At 43.3% G+C, this 23445-nt stretch overlaps 1 protein-coding gene and 1 long non-coding RNA gene across 2 annotated transcripts; one reads left to right on the top strand and one right to left on the bottom strand.

Annotated features, from left to right (window-relative positions):
- The first annotated feature begins 253 nt into the window (after nt 1-253).
- LOC130208719 (uncharacterized) lies at nt 254-1383 on the top strand. Its single transcript, XR_008834475.1, has 2 exons — nt 254-673; nt 920-1383. It is a non-coding gene; the product is annotated as an uncharacterized LOC130208719 (long non-coding RNA).
- Nucleotides 1384-15787: 14404 nt separating this feature from the next.
- Nucleotides 15788-19613, bottom strand: ngfb (nerve growth factor b (beta polypeptide)). Its single transcript, XM_056438067.1, has 2 exons — nt 19567-19613; nt 15788-16386 (listed from the first exon to the last, which is right to left on the bottom strand). Exon 2 carries the CDS (start codon nt 16373-16375, stop codon nt 15788-15790), a length of 588 nt encoding a protein of 195 aa, XP_056294042.1. The 5' UTR covers nt 16376-16386; nt 19567-19613.
- Nucleotides 19614-23445: the final 3832 nt, after the last annotated feature.

The raw sequence follows: 23445 nt of genomic DNA, 5'->3' as shown, positions 1-23445 counted from the left end.
GGGCTGCGGTGAAGAGCCCGGGAAGCAACTGGGGGTTCAGTGCCTTGCTCAAGGACACTTCGACTTGCAACTAATGGGGAGAGCGGGGATCAAACCCACAACCCTGCGGTTGCAGGACGGCCCTCTTACCCCACTGAGCTAAAGCCGCCCAATGTAAGAGTTGTATTACAACTTTAAAACACAAATATTCATGATTGAAAAGCTACATCGTTAAAGCAAAAGACAAAAGTTACGTGCAAACAGGCCCGGGGTGGGTAATCGGGAGAATCGGGAGAGTTCCCGGTGGGCCGCTTCACTTCTGGGCCGGTCGAGAATTTTATTTGTTGACATTTGTCACGTTAGTCCATCTTCTCTTAAAGTGGGCTACACATGTTCCGCATTCTGACACCGCAGCCTCTACATGGGTTGTACCATGCGAGGAAGTTCACCCCTCCCAAATAATAGAGTTGGTTCGGTCCTTAGCCGTCTTTTCCAAAAAGTTTTATCTATCAGCTACGGATAGCTGGGCCGGCCCGACCGCAACAATACGCGTCAGGGAGGATGGACGGGAGGAAGAGGGCCGGAGGGGCTGAAAAAGCCAGGTTGAAAAAAAGAAAGGCATTGGAGGAGGATCCTGCCAAATGTGCCAAGCTTACAGATTTATTTTCAAGAGGACAAACACAAGTGGCAACTGGTAAAGAGAGACAAAGGCCTAATGATTAGCAACATAACTATTCGGCTAACGTTGTAGCCTTGATTAATATCATTGTAGCGTTGTCAACCAATTCCCAAGCAAAATATTAAATTGAATTAAAATATTATCCTTCTTATATCACCCAAAATATGGTGATCCATAGACTTTGCAAATATTATGCCAATATTGATATATACTGTTGATATTGAAGTATGCAGTAATATGACTCTTAATTCTTCTTTCTAGCTTTGGAGCAGCAGATAAGAGTCTCCTGCTGAAAATGATGAGCCTGACATTTGCAATGAGGAGGCCATGACTACAGGGACAGGTAGAGAGGATAACAGAGGAAACTATATTAATTAAAGTTATATATTCTAGAGCAGTATATGACAGTACTTGATAAACCAATATGCATTGTTTGCTCAGAAGTGGGTGTAGTAAAGGAGTAAATCACCACTTTATAATACTCATGCAGAAAAATTATAATGACCATGACAATGACGGCCCCCATGAGGTCTCACTCCAACAAATCTGGCCTACTGCCTCATCTGAGTCTGAAACCCCTGCTATGCTATTCTGCCTTTTTTAATGTTATGCATATTTTTTGTTAACTTCTCATCTTAAGTGGATTATTATTGTTGTATTTAACCTTTACATTATTTGTTGGACCATGGTATTAATAAAAGAACGACAGGATAGTAAGAGCTGAACTGTTGCTTCATTTATCCAATTTCCACTACCATGAAAAAAGTGGGCTGGTCTTGAGCCTGAAATTCCCGGGCTGAAAAGTGGCCCCACTCCGGCCCTGCGTGCAAATCATTGAAAAAATATGCAGATTAACAAAAAGCATTTTAATCTAAGAAAATGATCATATTTTGATGGGTTGGCATACAAAGGGAGGGGGGGGGGGATTAGTATGTTATATTCATTATAATACATTGGATTTGTCCGAAACCTGGAAATATTCTGGTGTCTAGGTGATTGCTCATTAATTTTAAATTCGCCGACAGGAGGAAATATGAACTAATTCATGGTTTCTCCTGTAACATAGGACAACATTTTTCATATTTACGATTTATGGATTTAGTTGTAGAAACTGACGGTCTATTTTGTTACCTTTATATATATATATATATATATATATACACACAACCACACACACACAGTGCCGTGGTTGTGATTTACACGAATTTATACTGCATTGTCATAGTTGCAATCCATACATGACCCAATTATACAAACATTTACCAGCCATTTAATAACAGGTGATAATAATAAACACATTGCATATTAATTACGTGCCGCGGTCAGGTGACGTCACAGCAAAGGGTCGTTGCTAGCGACCGTTAGACGTAAACGTTCTAATGGAAGGTTCTGAGTTCCTCGTGGAACATGGATGATCCGTTCAGAGACTCGTGTCACTCACTCTCTCAACCGCCTTTCAACAGTCAACACGGAGTTTTCTTGAGACGAAAAGCACCTCAACCAGAGAAATTGATCATCCAGTGAACCATAAGGTAAGAACTCAAACTGCTTTTTAGCTCGTTGTGCACGTGTGTTTTCACCCAGAGTCCAAGTTAAACACTCACGAAGTAACGAGCGAGCTAACGTGAAGTTTAAAAGATATTACAAGCGAGCTAGATTGTATTCGCTCTTAAACTTTACTCAAGCATATCTCCTCTATTCTGTGAATTGTTCACTTCATATAGTTGTTTAATCCTGAGTCTGTCTTACACAACTATACAAAGTGAACAATTCACAGACAATAGGAAATATACTTCAGTAAAGTTTAACAGAGAATACAAGCTAGCTAGCTAGATTGTATTAGCTCTTAAACTTTACTGAAGCATATTTCCTCTAGTCTGTTGTCTAATTGTTCAGGTCAAATCATTGTTTAATCAAGTAAAGAAACTCATGTTCAGACGTATTATCAGCACAATAACTATAAAATAAGTTCTATATCATATTTTATATGAATGATTTATGAATAAAACATGTGAGCTGTATTTAAATGTGTCATGCTATGCAGGTGAAAGCATTTTAAAACATCCTATGTATTGTTAGGTATCTTCTTCCATTCATTAAAAATGCTTCATATTTTATAAAAGTATAAAATAAGTTGTGTAAAATGTTTCTCTGCAAAGTTAGTAGGAACTGTAGCTGTCAAATAAGTGTAGTGAAGTCAAGTGCTCAGTACTTTCCTTTAACTGTCGTACAGTGGAAGTAGAACAAACATGATTGTGTTTTACAGGGGGAACTTTCCCTCCAGAAATAGTGATTGCTTTATTTATTATTATTATTAATAGTATTAGTCTTCTCAATATTTGCCACAGGAACTCCAGTTTTAGGAAGAGAGATTGAAAATGACTTCTAGCATGGACCGTTTTACACTGGCCACATCCTCAATGTTGGCTAACATTGAGGAAGTGGTTCGTGCTTCAACACCTCCACCTCCACCACCACCTTCACTTCCATCGCCTCCAGAGTCCAGCCCTTCAGTCGACCTCGACCCCCCGACCCTCGTGCAGCCAGGTGGCCTGTACGATCAGGCAGCGCTCTGCAGCCACGCACAGGTAAGATACTAAGAAGCACCAGTAGGATCGTCTTTAGTGGCGTCTTCTGACAGACGGCCGACACTGTGGCAGCTTCTCTAACCAGCTGCTCTGTGTGTGTTTGTGTCTCCAGGATCAAGTGGATCTTACCCCGCAGCAGCTCCAGAGCCTGCCTTTTTATGGATACATGTAAGTAACACACACCATGAATACACACACACACACACACACACACACGCATGTACACAGATATTGAGCCTGTGCTTCTTTTTTTTAACACAATCTTTCTATGAACTAGACCTGATGGACAGGCGGTGTACTGTCTGACTGCACCGACCACCGCTCAGACAAAGTAAGTGAGCTCTGCTGTTTTGGCCACATTCACCTTTTATTTAATTTCTCTGCAGCTGTTAGATTAAAGTGTCAGTTATTTGTATGAATAATATAATCCGTCTGTTTTAATGAACAACAGCGCAGACAAAGATGCATTCCTCCCATGTTTTGTATCATTCTGCTCACTTTAGTGTTTCTTCCTGAAATGCTTTTGCTTTTCTTCTGTATTCCTCCAGAAAGAGGAAGCGTGTGGAGCAGCACCATGAGGGGTCGTACGTGAAGAAGCCGCCCAACGCCTTCATGTTGTTCATGAAGGAGCAGAGGCCAAACTACGCGGCCCAAATGAAGACGAGCGGGTGTGCTGTGGTCAACGGCGTTCTCGGACAGAAGGTACGTGCGTTTGCTCTGTGAGACTCTCAATGCTACACAACCTTCATGACACTTTGGTCAAACACTCTGCATGTGTGCTTGACGAGTTTTTCCTCTGACTCTAAATCTTCACATCTTGACAGCAACTTGTGATAATAATGCAAACGGTTAGGACACAAATGCACCGTGGGAGTTTGTGGGAGCCCGCTCTCATTAATGTTGTCCTCTCGCCACAGTGGAAGTCTCTGTCCGAGGAAAAGCAGGCCAAGTACTACGAACAGGCCGACGGTGAGAAGCGTCTCCACGCTCAGTGCCACCCTGACTGGACCCCCGGCAACAACTACGTAAGTACAACTCGTGTTAACGACAGAATACTAGAGCTCACGAAGCAAAGTCACTGAAAGAGTCTTGTTCGGATCAGCACACGTCGGGTGGAAAGTCTAACGTGTTTTGTTCTTGTGTCGGGAGTAAAGCGAAAGAGAGACCGGAGCAGGGCCGGCAAACTGGCAGCCAAACTGTCTGAAGGTAAGACAATCCTCTGAGGATCACAGCTCGTCTTCATGTGAAACGGATGATAACTGTAATGACAGGCTCATAGTGGACTTGGATAGATCAGACAGTCAGCAGACATAGGATAAGAAGCTTTTACCATGTTCTACCAAGTTGTAGAGGATTGATCAGTGTTGTTGTTGGTTGGTCCTGCAGCTTCTACCTCAGCAGACGTCACCCAGCCGGCCAAGACGCAGCGTGCGGCCTCAGTGTGCACACAAGTGGTGGAGGCTCCTCCCAGAAATGTCACGGGGTAGTGGAGACCGTCCACTTCCGGGGTCCTGAAGGACAGTGAGGTTAGTATATTCTCTCTGTGTCCCAACAATATTCCCTTCAGGCCTAGAGGAAACTCTAAATGATCAAGTTGAATCAATCAGAATCATGAAAGGGGGTTCTCCTGAACCTCAGGGTTCTCCCTCAAACCCAAAAAATGAAATGCACAAATTAAAAATCTAATTAATGTTCTTTGTTTGTGCCTCACTGGTTCAATATAATCAGTATTAATATAATTGCGTGGCATGATGTTGACTATAAAGAAGAACTGGTATCTGTTAACGTTGTGATTCTAAACTAAACTTTACTTTCCGCAGCCCGATGAACATCAAGTTGACGTCTGAAGACGAGGGTTCAGACGAAGACCCGAAAGACCTGGAAGACGGACCCAGCCGCGTCTTTCTTGAACCTTCGTCTTAGAACACAGTGGGTTGTCATACCAGAGATGACTCACTGGAGTTAGTTTGTAAAAAAGATTTTGTTAGTTAGTTTGTACGTTAATTTGTAAGTTGGTTAGTTAGTTCGGAAGTCAAACATGGTTTAGCCTGGTAATGGCTATCACAGGGACAGTTAATAAGTGAGTTAATTAGTTAGTTAGATATAGTAAGTGACCCAGAGGGGCGGAGGAGTATTACTCACCTCTCAGAGCCCTGGTCACCACCACCAGCTGACTTCATGAGGACACAAACACACACAGAGCAGCTGGTTAGAGAAGCTGCCACAGTGTCGGCCGTCTGTCAGAAGACGCCACTAAAGACGATCCTACTGGTGCTTCTTAGTATCTTACCTGTGCGTGGCTCCAGAGCGCTGCCTGATCGTACAGGGCACCTGGCTGCACGAGGGTCGGGGGGTCGAGGTCGACTGAAGGGCTGGACTCTGGAGGCGATGGAGGTGAAGGTGGTGGTGGAGATGTAGGTGGTGTTAGATCACCAACCATATCATGGAGGATTTCTAACAGGTCGTCCAGGTCGTCATTCTGCAACACAATTCATTGATTATCCAAATAGTTCTAGATCGACATTTATGGACTCATCATTTCAGATCTAAATGATATCTTCCCCCTAACTTCTTCTCAGTATCTTACCTGTGCCTGGGTAAAGGGATGTCTATAGGCTGACTGATTGCACAGAGGACCTGGCTGTACAAAGGTCAGGGGGTCTAAGTTGACAGAATCAAATGACCCTGGATGTGGAGGTGGAGGTGTTGAAGCACTGGCCACATCCTCAATGTTAGCCAACATTGAGGATGTCCATCCATCCATTCTCATCCGCTTATTCCGGGGTCGGGTCGCGGGGGCAGCAGACCCAGCAGGTTGACCCAGACTTCCCTCTCGCCCGCAACACTTTCCAGCTCATTCTGGGGGATCCCGAGGCGTTCCCAGGCCAGCCGGGAGGTATAATCTCTCCAGCGTGTCCTGGGTCTTCCCCGGGGCCTCCTCCCAGTAGGACGTGCCTGGAAAACCTCTAACGGGAGGCGTCCAGGAGGCATCCGAATCAGATGCCCGAACCACCTCAGCTGACTCCTTTCGATGCGAAGGAGTAGCGGCTCGACTCCAAGCTCCCTCCTGATGTCCGAGCTCCTTACCCTATCTCTAAGGCTGAGCCCGGCCACCCTACGGAGGAAACTCATTTTGGCCGCTTGTATTCGCGACCTCGTTCTTTCGGTCACTACCCAAAGTTCATGACCATAGGTGAGGATTGGAACGTAGACCGACCAGTAAATTGAAAGCTTCGCCTTTCGGCTCAGCTCTCTCTTCACCAAGACAGACCGGTACAGCGCCTGTTTTACTGCTGCAGCTGCACCGATCCACCTGTCGATCTCCCGCTCCATCTTACCCTCACTCGTGAACAAGACCCCGAGATACTTGAACTCCTTCGCTTGGGGCAGGCACTCTGTCCCCACCTGGAGGAGCAATCCACCGGTTTCCGGCAGAGCACCATGGCCTCAGATTTGGCGGTGCTGACTCTCATCCCTGCCGCTTCACACTCGGCAGCAAAACGCCCCAGTGAGTGCCGGAGGTCACGGTCTGAGGATGCTAACAGGACCACATCATCTGCAAACAGAAGAGAGGCGATCCCAAGACCCCCAAACCTGACCTGCTCCACCCCCAGGCTGCACCTAGATATCCTGTCCATGAAAATCACAAACAGGACCGGTGATAAAGGGCAGCCCTGGCGGAGACCAACACCCACCGGGAACGTGTCTGACTTACTTCCGAGGATGCGAACACAGCTCCTACTGCAGGCGTACAGAGACCGGATAGCCCGTAGCAACGGGTCCGGAACCCCATACCCCCGCAGCACCCCCCACAACAATTCCCGAGGGACCCGGTCGAAAGCCTTCTCCAAGTCCACAAAACACATGTAGACTGGTTGGGTAAACTCTCAGGACCCCTCGAGGACCCTTGCGGTGAAGAGCTGGTCCACAGTTCCACGACCGGGACGGAATCCGCACTGCTGGTCTTGAATCCGAGGTTCGACCAGCGGTGAGCCTCCTTTCCAGTACCCTGGCATAAACTTTCCCAGGAGGCTGAGAAGTGTGATTCCACGATAGTTCGAGCACACTCTCTGGTCCCCTTTTGAAAATGGGGACCACCACCCGGTCTGCCAGTCCAAGGGCACTGTTCCTGACCCCCATGCGACATTGAAGAGGCGTGTCAGCCAAGACAGCCCAACAATGTCCAGCGCCTTCAGCATCTCAGGGCGGATCTCATCCACCCCCGGCACCTTGCCACCAAGGAGCTTTTTAACAACCTTAGCGGCCTCTGCCAGGGATATTGGTGCGACCCCCCCCAAGTCTACAGGCACTGCCCCCTCTAGAGGGGACATGTTGGCCGGATTTAGGAGTTCCTCAAAGTATTCTTTCCACCGTCCGACGATGTCCCCTGTCCGGGTCAGCAGCTCCCCCCCCACGCTGAGAACAGCCTGGGGTAGACCCTGCTTTCCCTTCCTGAGCCGTCGGACGGTTTGCCAGAACCTCTTTGAGGCCGACCGAAAGTCCTTCTCCATGGCCTCCCCGAACTCCTCCCATGCCCGAGTTTTTGCTTCCGCGACCACCGCAGCTGCAGCCCTTCTGGCCTGCCGGTACCTGTCAGCTGCTTCAGGAGACCCCTGGGCCAGCCAGGCCCGGTAGGCCTCCTTCTTCAGCTTGACGGCTTCCCTGACCCCCGGTGTCCACCACCGGTTTCTTGGGTTGCCGCCGCGACAGGCACCGATGACCTTCCGACCACAGCTTCTGTCGGCCGCTTCCACAATAGAGGCTTTGAACATGGTCCACTCGGATTGCATGTCCCCAACCTCCCTCGGGATGTGTGAGAAGTTCATCCGGAGGTGGGAGTTGAAGACCTCCCGGACAGGGTCCTCGACCAGACGTTCCCAGTTCACCCGCACTACACGTTTGGGCTTGCCAGGTCTCTCTGGCCGACTCCCCTGCCATCTGATCCAACTCACCACCAGGTGGTGATCAGTTGACAGCTCTGCTCCTCTCTTCACCCGAGTGTCCAAGACATACGGCCGCAGATCAGATGATACGATTATAAAGTCGATCATCGATCTCCGGCCTAAGGTGTTCTGGTACCAAGTACACTTATGAACCACCTTATGTTCGAACATGGTGTTCGTTATAGACAAGCAGTGGCTAGCACAGAAGTCCAATAACAGAACACCGCTCGGGTTCAGATCGGGCAAGCCGTTCCTCCCAATCACTCCCCGCCAGGTTTCTCTATCATTGCCCACGTGAGCGTTGAAGTCTCCCAGGAGAACTATGGAGTCGGCAGGCGGTGCCCTCTCCAGGACCCCTCCCACCGACTCCAAGAAGGCCGGATACTCTGAACTGCGGTTTGGTGCATAAGCACAAACCACAGTCAGAGCTTTACTCCCCGCAACCCGTAGGCGCAGGGAGGCGACCCTCTCGTTCTCCGGGGCAAACTCCAACACGGCAGCGCTCAGCCGGGGGCTTGTGAGTATCCCCACTCCCGCCCGGCGCCTCTCACCCTGGGCAACTCCAGAAAAGAAGAGAGTCCAACCTTCTCCAGGAGCTTGGTTCCAGAGCCAACGCTGTGCGTGGAGGTGAGCCCAACTAGATCTAGTTGGTACTCCTCCACCTCCTGCACCAGCTCCGGCTCCTTCCCCGCTAGCGAGGTGACGTTCCACGTCCCTAGAGCTAGTCTATGTCGCCGGCGATCGGCTCGCCCAGGTCCCCTGCCCAGCCTGCCGCCCGGTCTACATAGCACCCGACCCCGATGATTGTCCCTGCGGGTGGTGGGTCCACAGGGTTGCTGCTCGATGTCGTTTCTTCGGGCTGAGCCCGACCGGGCCCCATAGGCGAAGGCCCGGCCACCAGACGCTCGCCGACGAGCTCCCCTCCTGGGTCTGGCTCCGGGAGGGTGCCCCGGTTTCCCTTGTCCGGGCGAGGTAGCTGAAGCTCGAGTACTGCTTTTCATCAGGGTTTTTGAACCGCTCTTAGTCTGGACTCTCACCCGAGACCTGTTTGCCTTGGGAGACCCTACCAGGGGCTAATGCCCCGGACAACATAGCTCCCGGGATCACTGAGCCTCTCAAACTCCTCCACCACGTTAAGGTGGCGATTCACGGAGGAGACATTGAGGATGTGGCCAGTGTAAAACGGTCCATGCTAGAAGTCATTTTCAATCTCTCTTCCTAAAACTGGAGTTCCTGTGGCAAATATTGAGAAGACTAATACTATTAATAATAATAATAATAATAATAATAATAAAGCAATCACTATGTCTGGAGGGAAAGTTCCCCCTGTAAAACACAATCATGTTTGTTCTACTTCCACTGTACGACAGTTAAACAGGGTGTCCGCGGGGCATTAAAAAGTCTTAAAAAGTCTTAAATTGCTTTTCCTAAAAATAAGGCCTTAAAAAGTCTTAAATTGTCTTAAATTCAGATTGATGGTCTACATTTTTTGGGTGTCATGTCATTACGAATATGAGGCAATCTGTTCCTCCGTATTTGCGCTGTTTGTCGCTCATCGCTGGGTCTCACTGGTGTCACGGGGCCCCTTCTCTAAAGGCCCTCATGATCGGGGGGCCCCCTCCTTAACGGAAGCATCGAAGTTTTTAAAACATCGGTGCAGGTCAGAAACACAAACAAGTTGAAGAGCAGTTTGCAGAACTCAAAGAAATGCTTCTGAAGCTGGGCTGCGTGTGCGTTATGTGTCGAGCTAAGCACCAGAAAGCAGAGCAAGAAGCAAGCACGAAACTAGCACAGCGTGCCTGGCCCTGCTGCTGCTGCCCGCCAGCTGCGCTAGCTGCTGCTCCGCCGCTAGCGCTAGCTGCTGCCGGCTGCTTAGCTGCTGCTCCACCACCACCACCATCAACTCTCCAACGCTCCAGTCCTGGGAGGAACGGAGATCCGAGCAACAAAGAAGAGCTCATCAAAAGACAACGCTGCAGTGCGTCTTTCATTCTGTTCCACGAGACTCTGGATCCTGTGGAGCTCATGGGGCGTGACACCAGGACCTACTTCAGCACCTCAAAGTAAGTCTAACATAAATATATATTAACTAACCTCTTGTATATGAGTATGTGTTTCATAGTTAAGCTTTACTCATGTGTCAAGTTAATAACAGCGATGGATAGGTAGACTAATTAAAAATAGTTTTAGAATGGTAGTAGAGTGGTGTTTACCTGTCAATATGTCTACATAGTGTTCACAGGGCTCAAAGATGGCTCACGTTGCTTAATTTGTAAAATAGTTTTCATTCATATTGATCCAGTCTGACATTAATCTGAAGTGGTGTCATGAAGAGATGTGGTGACTGTTGTTTGGCTAATGTCTGCCTTTTTTCCAGGAGAATGGACCAAATGTCAACTGGAAGTTTTTGTATTCATACAGTTTGAAAAGGATTGTTTTCCTAGTATATTCACAAAAGCTCAGGAGGACGTGAACCTGTGACACACACATCCATCACATAGAGACATGAGAACTCACACACACACACACACACACATACATTCTATTATGTAAATGTATTTGCATTTTAAAAGTTTGAAATGTTATTTATGTTATTTTATAGATTTTTTTGTTCAAAAGGAACTATGTTGCACGTATTTTAAAAATATATTTACTTGATTTTATAGACATTTGTTCATGGGACCTAAATGTTCTGAAAATGTTGTATTAATAAATATAATTTACAACAGCAATGACATTTGTGTTATCCTTTTGCATTACACCATACTGTTAATTTTGAACAGACATCAGTGTGTTTACTTTGAATTAATTAATTTAGATTAATGTATATTTCTTCAGACGTTAGGTCTTAAATTTTATTTAGACGTGGTCTTAAAAAGTCTTAAAAAGTCTTAAATTTCACTGGTTTATTCCTGTAGACACCCTGTTAAAGGAAAGTACTGAGCACTTGACTTCACTACTTATTTGACAGCTACAGTTCCTCCTAACTTTGCAGAGAAACATTTTACTCAACTTATTTTATACTTTTAAAAAACATGAAGCATTTTTAAAGAATGGAAGAAGATACCTAACAATACAGAGGATGTTTTAAAATGCTTTCACCTGCATAGCATGACACATTTAAATACAGCTCACATGTTTTATTCATAAATCATTAACATAAAATATGATATAGAATTTATGTCATAGTTATTGTACTGATAATACGTCTGAACATGAGTTTCTTTACTTGATTAAACAATTATTTGACCTGAACAATTAGACAACAGACTAGAGGAAATATGCTTAAGTAAAGTTTAAGAGCGAATACAATCTAGCTCGCTTGTAATATCTTTTAAACTTCACGTTAGCTCGCTCGTTACTTCGTGAGTGTTTAACTTGGACTCTGGGTGAAAACACACTGCACAACGAGCTAAAAAGCAGTTTGAGTTCTTACCTTATGGTTCACTGGATTATGAATTTCTCTGGTTGAGGTGTTTTTCGTCAAGAGGAAACTCCGTGTTGACTGTTGAAAGGCGGTTGAGAGAGTGAGTGACACGAGTCTGAACGGATCATCCATGTTCCACGAGGAACTCAAAACCTTCCATTTCGTCATAAATTAGAATGTTTACGTCTAACGGTCGCTAGCAACGACCCTTTGCTATGACGTCACCTGACCACGGCACGTAATTAGTGTGAGATATGTTTTTATTATCACCTGTTATTAAATGGCTGGTAAATGTTTGTGAAATTGGGTCATGTATGGATTGCAACTATGACAATGCAGCATAAATTCGTGTAAATCACAACCACGGCTGTGTGTGTGTGTGGTGGTGTATATATATATTTATAAAAAAAGGTAACAAAATAGACCTTCAGTGTCTACAACTAAATCCATAAATCGTAAATATGAAAATTGTTGTCCTATGTTACGGGAGAAACCATGAATTAGTTCATCTTTCCTCCTGTCAGCGAATTTAAAATTAATGAGCAATCACCTGGACACCAGAATATTTCCAGGTTTAGGACTAGTCAAATGTATTATAATGAATATAACATACTAATCCCCCCCCCCCTCCCTTTGTATGCCAACCCATCAAAATATGATCATTTTCTTCGATTAAAATGCTTTTTGTTAATCTGCATATTTTTTCAATGGTTTGCACGTAACTTTTGTCTTTTGCTTTAACGATGTAGCTTTTCAATCATGAATATTTTTGTTTTAAGTTGAAATACAACTCTTACTCTGCACTGTGTGTTATGATAGTAATTATGATTTAAATAGTTCAATTCCAGCTCGTGTTTTGCAAGTGATTGTCTTGAGAAGAGTTTAACAAGACAACCAGCAGGGGATGGTATAAATTCAAATGGAAACTAAAGAGCTTTTATTGCATAGTTTGCTATTGTTAAAACTTGATATCTTATTGTGAAGGACAGACCTCTGGTTTTTCTTAGCGTCATTTTATACTCTAGTAAAGACAAAGCTAACTCTAATAATTAAAACTATATTTAGCTTGAAAGGTAAGAAGTCCAAGTTTAGTCTAACATAATTTAAATCAGCTGAAAACGTAACATGATCATTTTTCCTAATATGTTATTGGAATCTAAGCTAAAAACTGTTATATTAATTTTAGAGCTTTCGTCATTGGTTACTTTGTAAATTAAGATTGTTCATAGGAAACGAAACCAAGACATACAACGTGCCAACAACAAATAAACATGCTGCAACATATATATTTTTATATCTAAATAATACAAATGTTCTTTTATAATAGCAATCATTCTGTAACAGATTAACACACTATTGTAAAATAGAGCCTTTTAATTTTGAGTGAAATAAAAGAGTGCGTTATTGCCCTGAGTCCAATAGATGGCGGTCTTCACTAACGAGCCACAACTTTTCCACACGAAGACACAAACCCTAAATCCAGCTGTGGGACTGGTTGTTCAGAGTGTGTTTGTGGTTTTTCATGCTGTGACCTCTGTGACCTCTGCACATAAACCTCTTTCTCCTTGACCTTCCGATCAGGAGCCTTTATAGAGAAGGTATGTGGGATTTACCTGAATAATGTGTTTCCAATTCTCATGAACTGTATAATACCCTTAACATCTTATGTTATGATCCAATGATATGAAGTTTAATTTGAAGACATATGAGACGTGTTTCCCCCCTCTGGCCTCTCGAGAGCAGTGCTGTATTTTATTTGGATATGCCTGAGTTTGAACCAAACAACTGAGAAGTAACCTAAACATGTCTGCTTTAAAAATGGTATTTACAGTTGGCAGGTACACAAATCAAATTGGAATACTTATCTTAAAAGTATATAGTTTTACAGAAATATAGCCTCTGCAACGTCTTGATTTCTGTTTAACCTCCAAACTCTCTGACGCCTTAAAGGTCCGCTGTGATACCAAGATCGGGATTTTAGCCTAAAAAAACAATCTCATTAATGTGAATGTCGTTTTCCTTTTGTTTCACATGTCCAGTAGAGAAGAAAACAAAGCAAAGCACAAACAACAAACTGCTGCCAGTAAAATGAAGCCTCATGGTTTTCTTTTCATTTCTCGAACAAGACCAAATAACTAAATGAATATTGTCCGATGAGGGGTTACTCAGTCCTCAAGGAACAACAGGCTGTACAATAAACGTCAAAAACACACAGTGCATGTATGTAAGTGTTTAATAAATAACAATCAACATAACTTTAACAAAAGGTTAACTTATATCAGACCTGGGTCAAATTGCATTTCCAAAGTGTGTGTGTGGCGTCAGTCTACATTGGTATGCTATAGAAATATATAATAGGAGGCGGAAAAATACCCATAATCAGCATAATTGAGTTGTGGGGTTGAATCTCTGTCACTAGCTCGGCGGCTGTTTAAGCTTTAAGACAGGTTTAAACCCGTGTCTCCTTTAATAAAATCACATAGTTTCTAAAACCCCACTGATGTTGCTTTGCAGGCTACAGTGTCAACTGTCAAAAACGTGTTCACTTTAATAAACCCAGTTCTTGTGTCTTGTTGTCACTTGAATATATGTCTGAATTGAATCTCCTGCAGAGGTTGAAAGGAGGTTAAAGGTCACGTGGAACTGGACTGTCTAGGATTAAAATACACACTGGTTCCAGTGGTGTTTTAAATCTATTTCTTAGAGCAGTTATTCATAATGGAAAAATGGTTCATTACAACCTGCGAGTGTGTGGGAGGGATCTCATGAGGTTACTTCATCATTATACGTTTGGTGAAGTGCAGTTTAGCTGCGGTTCAGCTCAACCTGGGCCCGTATTTTTCAAACCGCTAGAGTAAATGTTTGGAAGTTAAAGATGAAAGTTAAAAAATCTTTATTGTGTAAGACTGATTGCAGTGAGATGTGTCTGTGCTTTGGTTGTTATCTTTATAGGAGAAGAGAAAATTATCTCACGACTTGAAAATGTCTGATTTTCAGAGCGCTCCAGACGTCTCTCAAGAGGAGAGAAACCGGGCTGAGGGCACAGACTTGTCTTATTTACACTCTATTTTAACATTTAAGAGGATATGTGTTGCCTTCTTGGTGTGGAACAACAAGTAAAACAGTTGGCTTTAATTTAGTTGAAATTCCTTTTCATGCATCTTCAATGTAATAATAAATTCTCCTAACATTACTTGATTTTCTGATTTACCTTTGAAGCATCAGATCTTCCTTTCTGCTCAAGTTCGATTTTTTCATTTTAGCCAATTTTCTAATATTGAATCCACATTTATCCATGCCCTTTTATCTCTTTGTGAAATATATTAGATTGTTGTTATTTCACATGGTAATTGCGACCGAAGATACGAAGAATTTCACAAAATCCCGGCGAAGTTGCTTGATAAATGGGTCTTAATGGGTCCTCTGTCATCACATAACTATAATTCCCCTAAACGAGCTTTTAGAGCATTCTTTAAATTCGCCCACCTCACTATTTTAGCGTTGCGGTCCAGATTCACAATGGACAAAAAGAAGGATCAAAATGAATGCAGTCACATTGTCTTTTTAGTCCATGCATTCTTCTATGTTCTTAAAACCTGCATTACTACATTACCCACAATGCACTACTAATGTAGCCTCCAGCCGCTAGCCTGAGAGCAGAGATGAGGAGCGGACTGCGGAGTTTTGGTAAGCTCACTTATTTGTGTGTGTCGTTTTTCGACTGGCAACGCCTCAAGTGACATCACACACTTCATCTGCTTCATCTGGAGCCACAAAAGGCGTCATACTTATTCCACAGTATGCAGAAGTCCTGAAAGCAGACCTGGATGTGTAAAATCTGGTTCTCCTTCAAGTTTAATGAATTCTGAGGCGTTTGATAAATATGGGCTCTGCACCTTATAAACCTCTGCAAGCTGAATCTGTTATAAACTGCAACTCAGACACTCAGATACTCAGGGACACGAGCGCTCAATGTTCGGTATACATCCCAAACAGCTCCAAAGAGATACTATTTGACCCAGGGCTGGTGTGAATATATATATATATATACATGCAGTCCTGATACTTTGACATAAACCAATAATTTATTTGTGCAGAGTCTTTGGTGATGAGTATATCTGTGATTCTACTGTATTTGACTGTGATGCGTGTGTGTGTGTGTGAAAAGTCGTCACTGCCGCCACGACTTGCGGCTCAGCACACACACACAGGCCACGTTGATGCGTATGAGCCTCCACGCCACCAGGTCCTTAAACGTCGTCAGCGCTCGGACAAACGTGTGCGAGTTGGTGCAGTAGGAGTTCCAGTGTCTGGCATCGATTCCCAGGCAGCCGGTGCTGCCCGTGCGGGCGCTGTGACACGTCGTCTCAAAGAAGTACTGCTTCTTGTTCACATTGTTGATGTTCACGTGCGGCAGCACCGTCACCTCGTTGCCCGAGATGTCCGTGGCTTTGGTCTTGTTGCCCACCCAGACGCTGATGCTGTCGCACACGGAGTAAACTCCGCGGTGCTGAGGCTGCGCGGCTCGCCTGCGGGTCCTGCCGCCGGCGCCCTGCGACTCTGCCGGCTCGGCATCGGGCGGCTGAACGCTGAAGAGCACCCGGGGCGAGAGGTAGCGGCGCTTGGTGAAGAGCTTGGGGTCCACCGTGGGGATGGAGTTGGAGTTGTGGCCTGGACCCTGCTGCCGCGCTGCTCCTCCGATGGCGGCCACAGCCTGGGCACTGAAGAGGAGGAACAGGACCAGCATGGACGACCTCATGGGCAAACAACCTGAGGGCAACAACAAGCACGGAGAGCACGCCATTATTACCTTCGCATTGAAAATTCGGAAGGTTATGTTTTGATCGCCGTGTATTTATTTATTTATTTGTATGTGTGTTACTCGCATAACACAAAAAGTATTAAACCGAATCGCATGAAATTTGGTGGGATGATTGGTTATTATCCGGGGAACATTTGTTTAGATTTTGGGATCGATCGGGTCAAAGGTCAAGGTCATGAAAAGGTCAACATCTTCTTGAATCGCATGCAATTTGGTGTGATGATTGGTTATTATCCGGGGACCATTTGATTAGATTTTCGGATCAATCGGGTCAAAGGTCAAGTTCAAGGTCATGAAAAGGTCAACATCTTCTTGAATCGCATGCAATTTGGTGGGATGATTGGTTATTATCCGGGGACAATTTGATTAGATTTTCGGATCAATCGGGTCAAAGGTCAAGGTCATGAAAAGGTCAAACTCTTCTTTTTTACCATAGCACGGTCAATTTTTATCCAATTGGCATGCAACTAATGCCAAAAGGTTCATAATTCAATGCGCAATCTTGTGATATGCGAAGGTATGCGCTCTACCGAGTGCCCATTCTAGTTATGCAATGTGTTCATCACACAGGGCTCTACACACACACTCTCTGGGGCCTTCCTTGTGTTTTCCCGCTGCAGACGGGAAGATGTACGCACATCTCGTCGTGCATTTAAACCAGGTGCAGAAAAACACTTTCAATGGAGAGTAAACACCGGATTAAAACTCCAAGTGCTTGTGACGCAGACATGTCTTTAAGTTCTTTAATCTTCAGTCTTTAATCTTTTAAAGTGTAGCTACATTCTTCCTTCACAGTTTTCAAGGCACAACACGTTGGACGGTGAGATTGACCCAACAGGAGCAGCTGCTTCTTTCAAGTGGGAACACACCTTGTCTAATACTGAAGCTTTGATACTTAATGCCGATTGACTGAACAGGAAGCATCTTCACAAACAGAGCAACAGATTTCTGTGTCTGATATCATATTAGATCAGAGATTTACAGGGATTTCTTGGTCCGTATACATGAAGATATATGTACCGTCTTGTTGGATATGTATAGTGCTAAGCTAATGCAGCACTACATTAATATATATTATATATATTATTTTATATTTGGACAGTAAGATCTCGTCCCACACACAATAAATGGCATTCACTTTCTAATCTTACAGGGGGTGTTTATAATTTTTTACCTAACGCTATCATTTAAACTAGGGTTTTATTTTACGGTTGAATATTTCACATTTTCTGTGTTTAGCATAATTTTACATGATTTTATGGATGGAATCCATTGGAACTTGAATAGTTTGCTTCTTGATTCCACAGATATCTATGATCTGATCTGAGCTCATCTAAGCTCGCCGTTGAATATCATCTTCGAGCCGCGTTCACGGACACGAAAAAGGAATCAAATGATGCGTCTCTCTCAGCAGGAAGCATATTACAGTGCGCGTCTCCGGAAATTAAACTCAATTCCCATCTGTGGCGCCGTGAAGGATATTCTACGAACAAAGACATCTTGTATGTAAATGGCACGATAGGAAGGAAGTAGGAATCACGCTCCACACAGTCAAGGGATGCCGTAGTGGCACGCCATCAGTTCCCCTTTGCATCCCACTGTGACTGCACACACACACACGCAAACACACCACAACATCTGTCTTCACCGGCCTGCATACAGGGACAGGCATGTTAACACCTGCGATGGCTCTGCTAGCAGGCTCCATCAGGCAGGCAGGCCTTATCTGCTCTGTTTGCCTCAGGGGTCAGGGTGAGGGCTGGTGGATCAAAATTGTTGGCACAACCAATAAAAAGAAAGATCACAGCGTGTTCAGAAGTTCACATTGTGATCTATGATTACGCCGATGTGAGGTCCGCTCATTTCAGATGAGTGTCTCTGCTCACAGCTCGAGCCTCTGCTCGCTCTTCCTGTGTGCAGGACGACGTTTGGACATGAACGAAATCATTAGCGAAACAATTTCAGGAAGTCAGTTAGTGTAATTCACAGAAACAGACGACTGCAATTAGGGGGGGGGGGGGCTGGTCTCTGTTCTGTTCATTTTTTCCTCGCTTTAGGACACAGGAAGGTTGCTTTACAGGAGGAAGCAGGAAAAATTCATCCAGTGGTACTTTCTTTTTGGAGTCGAGCAAAAAGGCTGATGAAAGGGGGAGAAAAACGACTTGAAATGAGCACAGAGATTCCCCAATGGCAAGATGAAAAGGTAAGAAACAACGTAATCAAGACACAGTCACTGAGGAGGATGGAAATGATCTTGCCAGTCTCTTTTTAAAAAAAAGATGAAGACAATTATACCAAGTTACCACCATACATTTCAAAATGAATCATAATTTGATGCCTAAATTGCAACTTTCCAGGACATACATTATATTCATATGAACAGACAATATTTAAGCTATTGTCATATAAGTCCCACTGGAGATTTAACAATGACAACTCTGGTATTATATTGCTGGTTTGCTGGCGTCGTTTACTGGAACTGCTAACTGGAACGCAGCCTTAATTAATTAAGGTTATTAGTTACACCTGTGTGTTTCCTGTGACATAAAAGTATATGCAATGACAAGTGGGAAAGAAAATAACAAATATGTAGAGAGACCGTTTAATACGAGGTTCTGTATTCACCAAACTACCGAAAGAACAATTAAACAATGATAATTTCTTAAATTAATTATGAATAACGCTTGCCTGCATCTTCATTGTCAATTTGTTATTAAACTGAGCTTATTATATGATCTCTCTGATGCACCTCATCCAGTCGTATAATCATTTCCTCCATGCTGCAGTTTGTTTAAAAAAAATATGTAAATGTATAATCGGTACAGAGAAATAGAAATAGGGATTACATAATAATGCTTTTAATTGCTACCCTGGAGATATTGAGGGTTTCCCACAAAACTTGAATTTCCACAGCATTCATTTCCTTATTTTAAGCCGGAATCTGATTTGGTAAAAAAAACGAAAAGAAAAAAAACATAAACGATATGACATTTTGACCAAGAAGAGTCTCTCCGAAAACAACAGTCTAATTGTGTTTTAAAACGTGGAAGAAATAGGTAAATTGAGGACTATTCCGAAGGACTGGTCATCCAAAGATAGAATGTGTCCTCTTCTCGGAGTCTCTGTACCTTTTCAGTGTCTCCACGTGAACTGTAGCACCTGTAGCGGCTTCTAGAGGACGTGATCAGAGCTCACTGTGTCCTGGGCTGCTGCCATCAGGCCCGGCTGTGGCCCCCATCCAGCACACCTCTGCCCTCCTCTGCCTCCGCTCTGTATCCCTGTTGAGAGACGAGCACAGAAAGTGTTTTTCCCCCGGCTCATAAACGCTCTGTAAACACATTCTCTGTGAGACCATTACTGGAAAAAGATAAAGTTAATATGTTGTTCCCGGTCGTCACCAGATCCGCACATACTGAACATACCGAAACAAAGAAGAAGACCTGTATGATGTAGATTATCCGGAGTGGAAACATGTCGGGAAGCTCAATATTCAGGCAGTAAATTCTGTCAGCATTCTTCAGTAAGAAGGTTGACAGGTTTGTTGAGACTTAATCGACTTTTTTTGAGGATCAAGAAGAAACCAGATCATTCAGGATGTTGTAAATGAAGCCACATACACAGACCAGAGGAGTTGTCAATGCCCCATAGCCTTTATATATATATATATATATATATATACATATATACTGTACATATATATATATATATATATATATACATGTATTGCTGTTTATGATCCGTTTTCTCTCTGATCTGTTTTTTCATCAGGCTTGATTTCCTGCATCAAGAAAGCCTCAATACATGTTTGTGCTGTGATGAAATACAGCCACCGTTCCAGGAAGATTCTCGATTTTAGTGAAGCAGAAGCTGTCACCTCGTCTGCTCAGTTTGTTTCATTTCATTGTCACTGTGCAGAAGTGTGCTTGTGTCAGCAGACGACGTGTTATGTTACACCTCGCTAAGTGTCAATCACCTGACACACACTGAAACAAAAACTAAGAAATAATCCCTGAAAAACTCGATCCTACTCGTGTATATATATATATATATATATATTACATTTTAATCAGGACATCTCTGCCAGTCGTTATGTTCAGGCATGGCTGCGGAAGTTAGAAACCAACGTTATGGCTCCCTTGCAAAATGACAGGAATGTAAGCGACACATAAACAGAAGTAATTGGGCTGTAAATCTAAATGACACCAGCACACTCCTGTAGAGAATCCACAGGAAGTGTTCTGGCTTTACGGCACTTCGACAACGGTGGTCCCTCCGGCTGTCATGGGATTGAAACCTGTAACCTTTCAATGGCAGGACGGGCTGTTTAACAAGAAGCCACCCTGCCTTTGTGACTGTTACCCGTTTCCAAAGCATTTAATTGACTGGGCTGATGGTGTAATAGTGATCCTGACAAGACGCCGCCTCCAGCTTTGTGCTCAAGGTTTAATTTCCACCACTGACTCTTCTGGAGTATGTTTAATTAACATAACTGAACAAAAAAGTGCATTAAGGCCATGTATGTACAATACACACGTTATATTTATATGTGCATGGAAGTTCATTCTTGACATTGGAAATAGTTTGACGACACAATACCAACAACGGAGGTTGACTTAAATGGATTTTTCAGTATCCTTGTGGATGGAGTTTTCTCATGGAGGTGAATCAATATAATTCAGAGATGAAATCCCAACGGCTACGTTGCTTGCATGTCAATAACATCATGTGATGTTGGAGGCTGGATAGTTAAAAAAAAAGAAAAAAAAAGGAGAAACAGCTCTACTCATGGGCTTCTGTATTAAAACCAGAAGGAAAAAATTCAATTTTTTTGCTAAAGTCACCTAATCTATTTCCCCCAAATAAAAAAAGCACCTGAGATTGTGTGTACTGTATCTCAGACCCTAAAACACGATGCGCCATCAAATAGTTCCTCCTCTCTGTTTTTGCTAAACTTGATATTTAATGTGTTTTAATGTCAAGTCTAAAGTTGTGTTTCTTTGTGAAAAAGCTTATTTATTTTTGTTTATATATATTTTTTAAGTTTCTAAAAATGACTAAACATGCTGTGCATTGCCAGTTTTTGTAAATATTTTGTAAGAAGTATGGACTTAAAACCTGTAGATATTTATATGATCCTATGATCCTTGAGCTGCCAGTTAATACTAGCAGCGAACACTATGACTCTATAATGTGTCACTCACGCTAATATCCGTGTACAGACTGAGTAGAGACATAAATATTTGTGCTCCGAGCTATTATTTCACATCTGCAACATAATTGTTTCAGCAAAAGAGCCATCACGTTAATAGAAAACAAATGTCTCAGTTATGTTGGAGGACCAGACAGCTGTAATAGCTCCTCCTCTGTGGTCATTAAGCATCATTCAGTCAGCGGTCTTCGTCCTGCGGCGAGAGGAGAATGGCAACATTCATTCGAGCTCCTAGGTGGGCTACAAATATGCGCACAACGCCGCTGTACAACATTAGTGAGCGCTGGGTCGTCTCACGTCTCACTACTCATCGAGCCCTGAAGCAGATGGGCTGCAGCAGCACACGACCACCTGACGACTGCGGAGTGGAAAACTGATGCTGGATCAGATAACAAGGATGCTGCAACTGGGAGGGAGGCGGTGGTGTATGTCAGGCCCCTGTGTGTATAGTACTGGTGGTTCTGGTTTGACTTTAGCTTTCTGAAAACGCCTGTCGCTTCCCAGACACAATAAAACACCATTTGGGATGATGTTGAGCAGGATGTTTGCAGCACGGTGTGCCAACGATAACACGGCTCTCGATTCACAATGAGATCTTGTTAAACCCCTGCCGGCTGTGCTCGCCCCTCAAATATACAACCAAAAGGGTTGTTTAGTATTTGCCGGTGTGGGTGCAACAATTGTATTTCATGCTGCTACAAAACTCTTTATACGCACTAGTTCCAGTCCTACGAGGGAATTTAATAAGCAGCCCTTTTAGCCTTTATCTTCTCTTTAATTGTGAGTGTGTCGTAGTACGCTTTGTCGTAAATAGTTATTTATGGTATAGGCTATCACGGAAATCATTTTTTTTAAAGATTCATATAGTATGCACATAATGTATGATGTACAAAATGCTGGTAATTTAAGTTGTATTTATAAACTACAATACATTTCATTCTCAACTGTTTTGCGAAAATTGATGAGCTCAGTGCTCAGGAAAAAGATAAATGAAGCCAATACCTACAATTCCGCTGATGAAGATGATGTAATATGGTTTAAAGCTCCACAACAACTACAACGTGACAGACAATTAATCAATTTACTTCCAGATTCTTTCTTAATGTTGGATAATGTACATAATGCTGTTAATTTATGTGTAAATATTTCACAACTAAGTAAAATATATACTCAAAATAAAAGAACCCTACTCATTGCAGAACACTTTTCCCTGTCGGTGTGTTATTATAAGTAGGCCTATAGTTTTTGGGATAAAAATAACTGCTGCATTAATGTTTATGTTGCATTTTACTGCTGTATATGTTTAAATAAGTGGTCATTTAAACTCCTTAAATGCTGTTGGGTGATTTTATTCCAGTGCGATGCTTCATATTCTATAACGTCTTCATGTGTTTGTGGCGGTGCGGTGGCATGAGACCCTCTTATATCTGTTTTTTATTATAAAAAAATGCTCTATTCCTTCCGAATTATTAGGAACATGACTAAACCAATGAAGGAACACGTCATCGTTCAATTTAATATGGAGATTGTGATTTTCATGGGACAGGAAGGTTTTGAAAAATTGTAATCTGAGGCTTCATCTCCAAGGACTGCTCATGAGTGTGCTAGTATTTAAAACGACTTGCTATACTGACAGTAGTGAATCAGGATTCCTTAAACTGATCAGCAAATGAAACCTAGCAGCATTTGGAAATAATCCAGAAGACTCTCGAGGAAAGTACTGAGGATATCATAAAAAGAAACACACTTCACAACTTTACATTGAACGCATCATTTTCCAGCGCGGCTAAAGTTTCAC

The sequence above is a fragment of the Pseudoliparis swirei genome, chromosome 18 (genome assembly GCF_029220125.1).
Source record: "Pseudoliparis swirei isolate HS2019 ecotype Mariana Trench chromosome 18, NWPU_hadal_v1, whole genome shotgun sequence".
In the NCBI taxonomy this organism is placed as follows: Eukaryota; Metazoa; Chordata; class Actinopteri; order Perciformes; family Liparidae; genus Pseudoliparis; species Pseudoliparis swirei.
This window is presented reverse-complemented; position numbering and strand designations above follow the sequence as displayed.

Bases quoted from the DNA above. Each gene is read 5' to 3' on its own strand.
- ngfb (XM_056438067.1), bottom strand. From the start codon at position 16,375: ATGAGGTCGTCCATGCTGGTCCTGTTCCTCCTCTTCAGTGCCCAGGCT.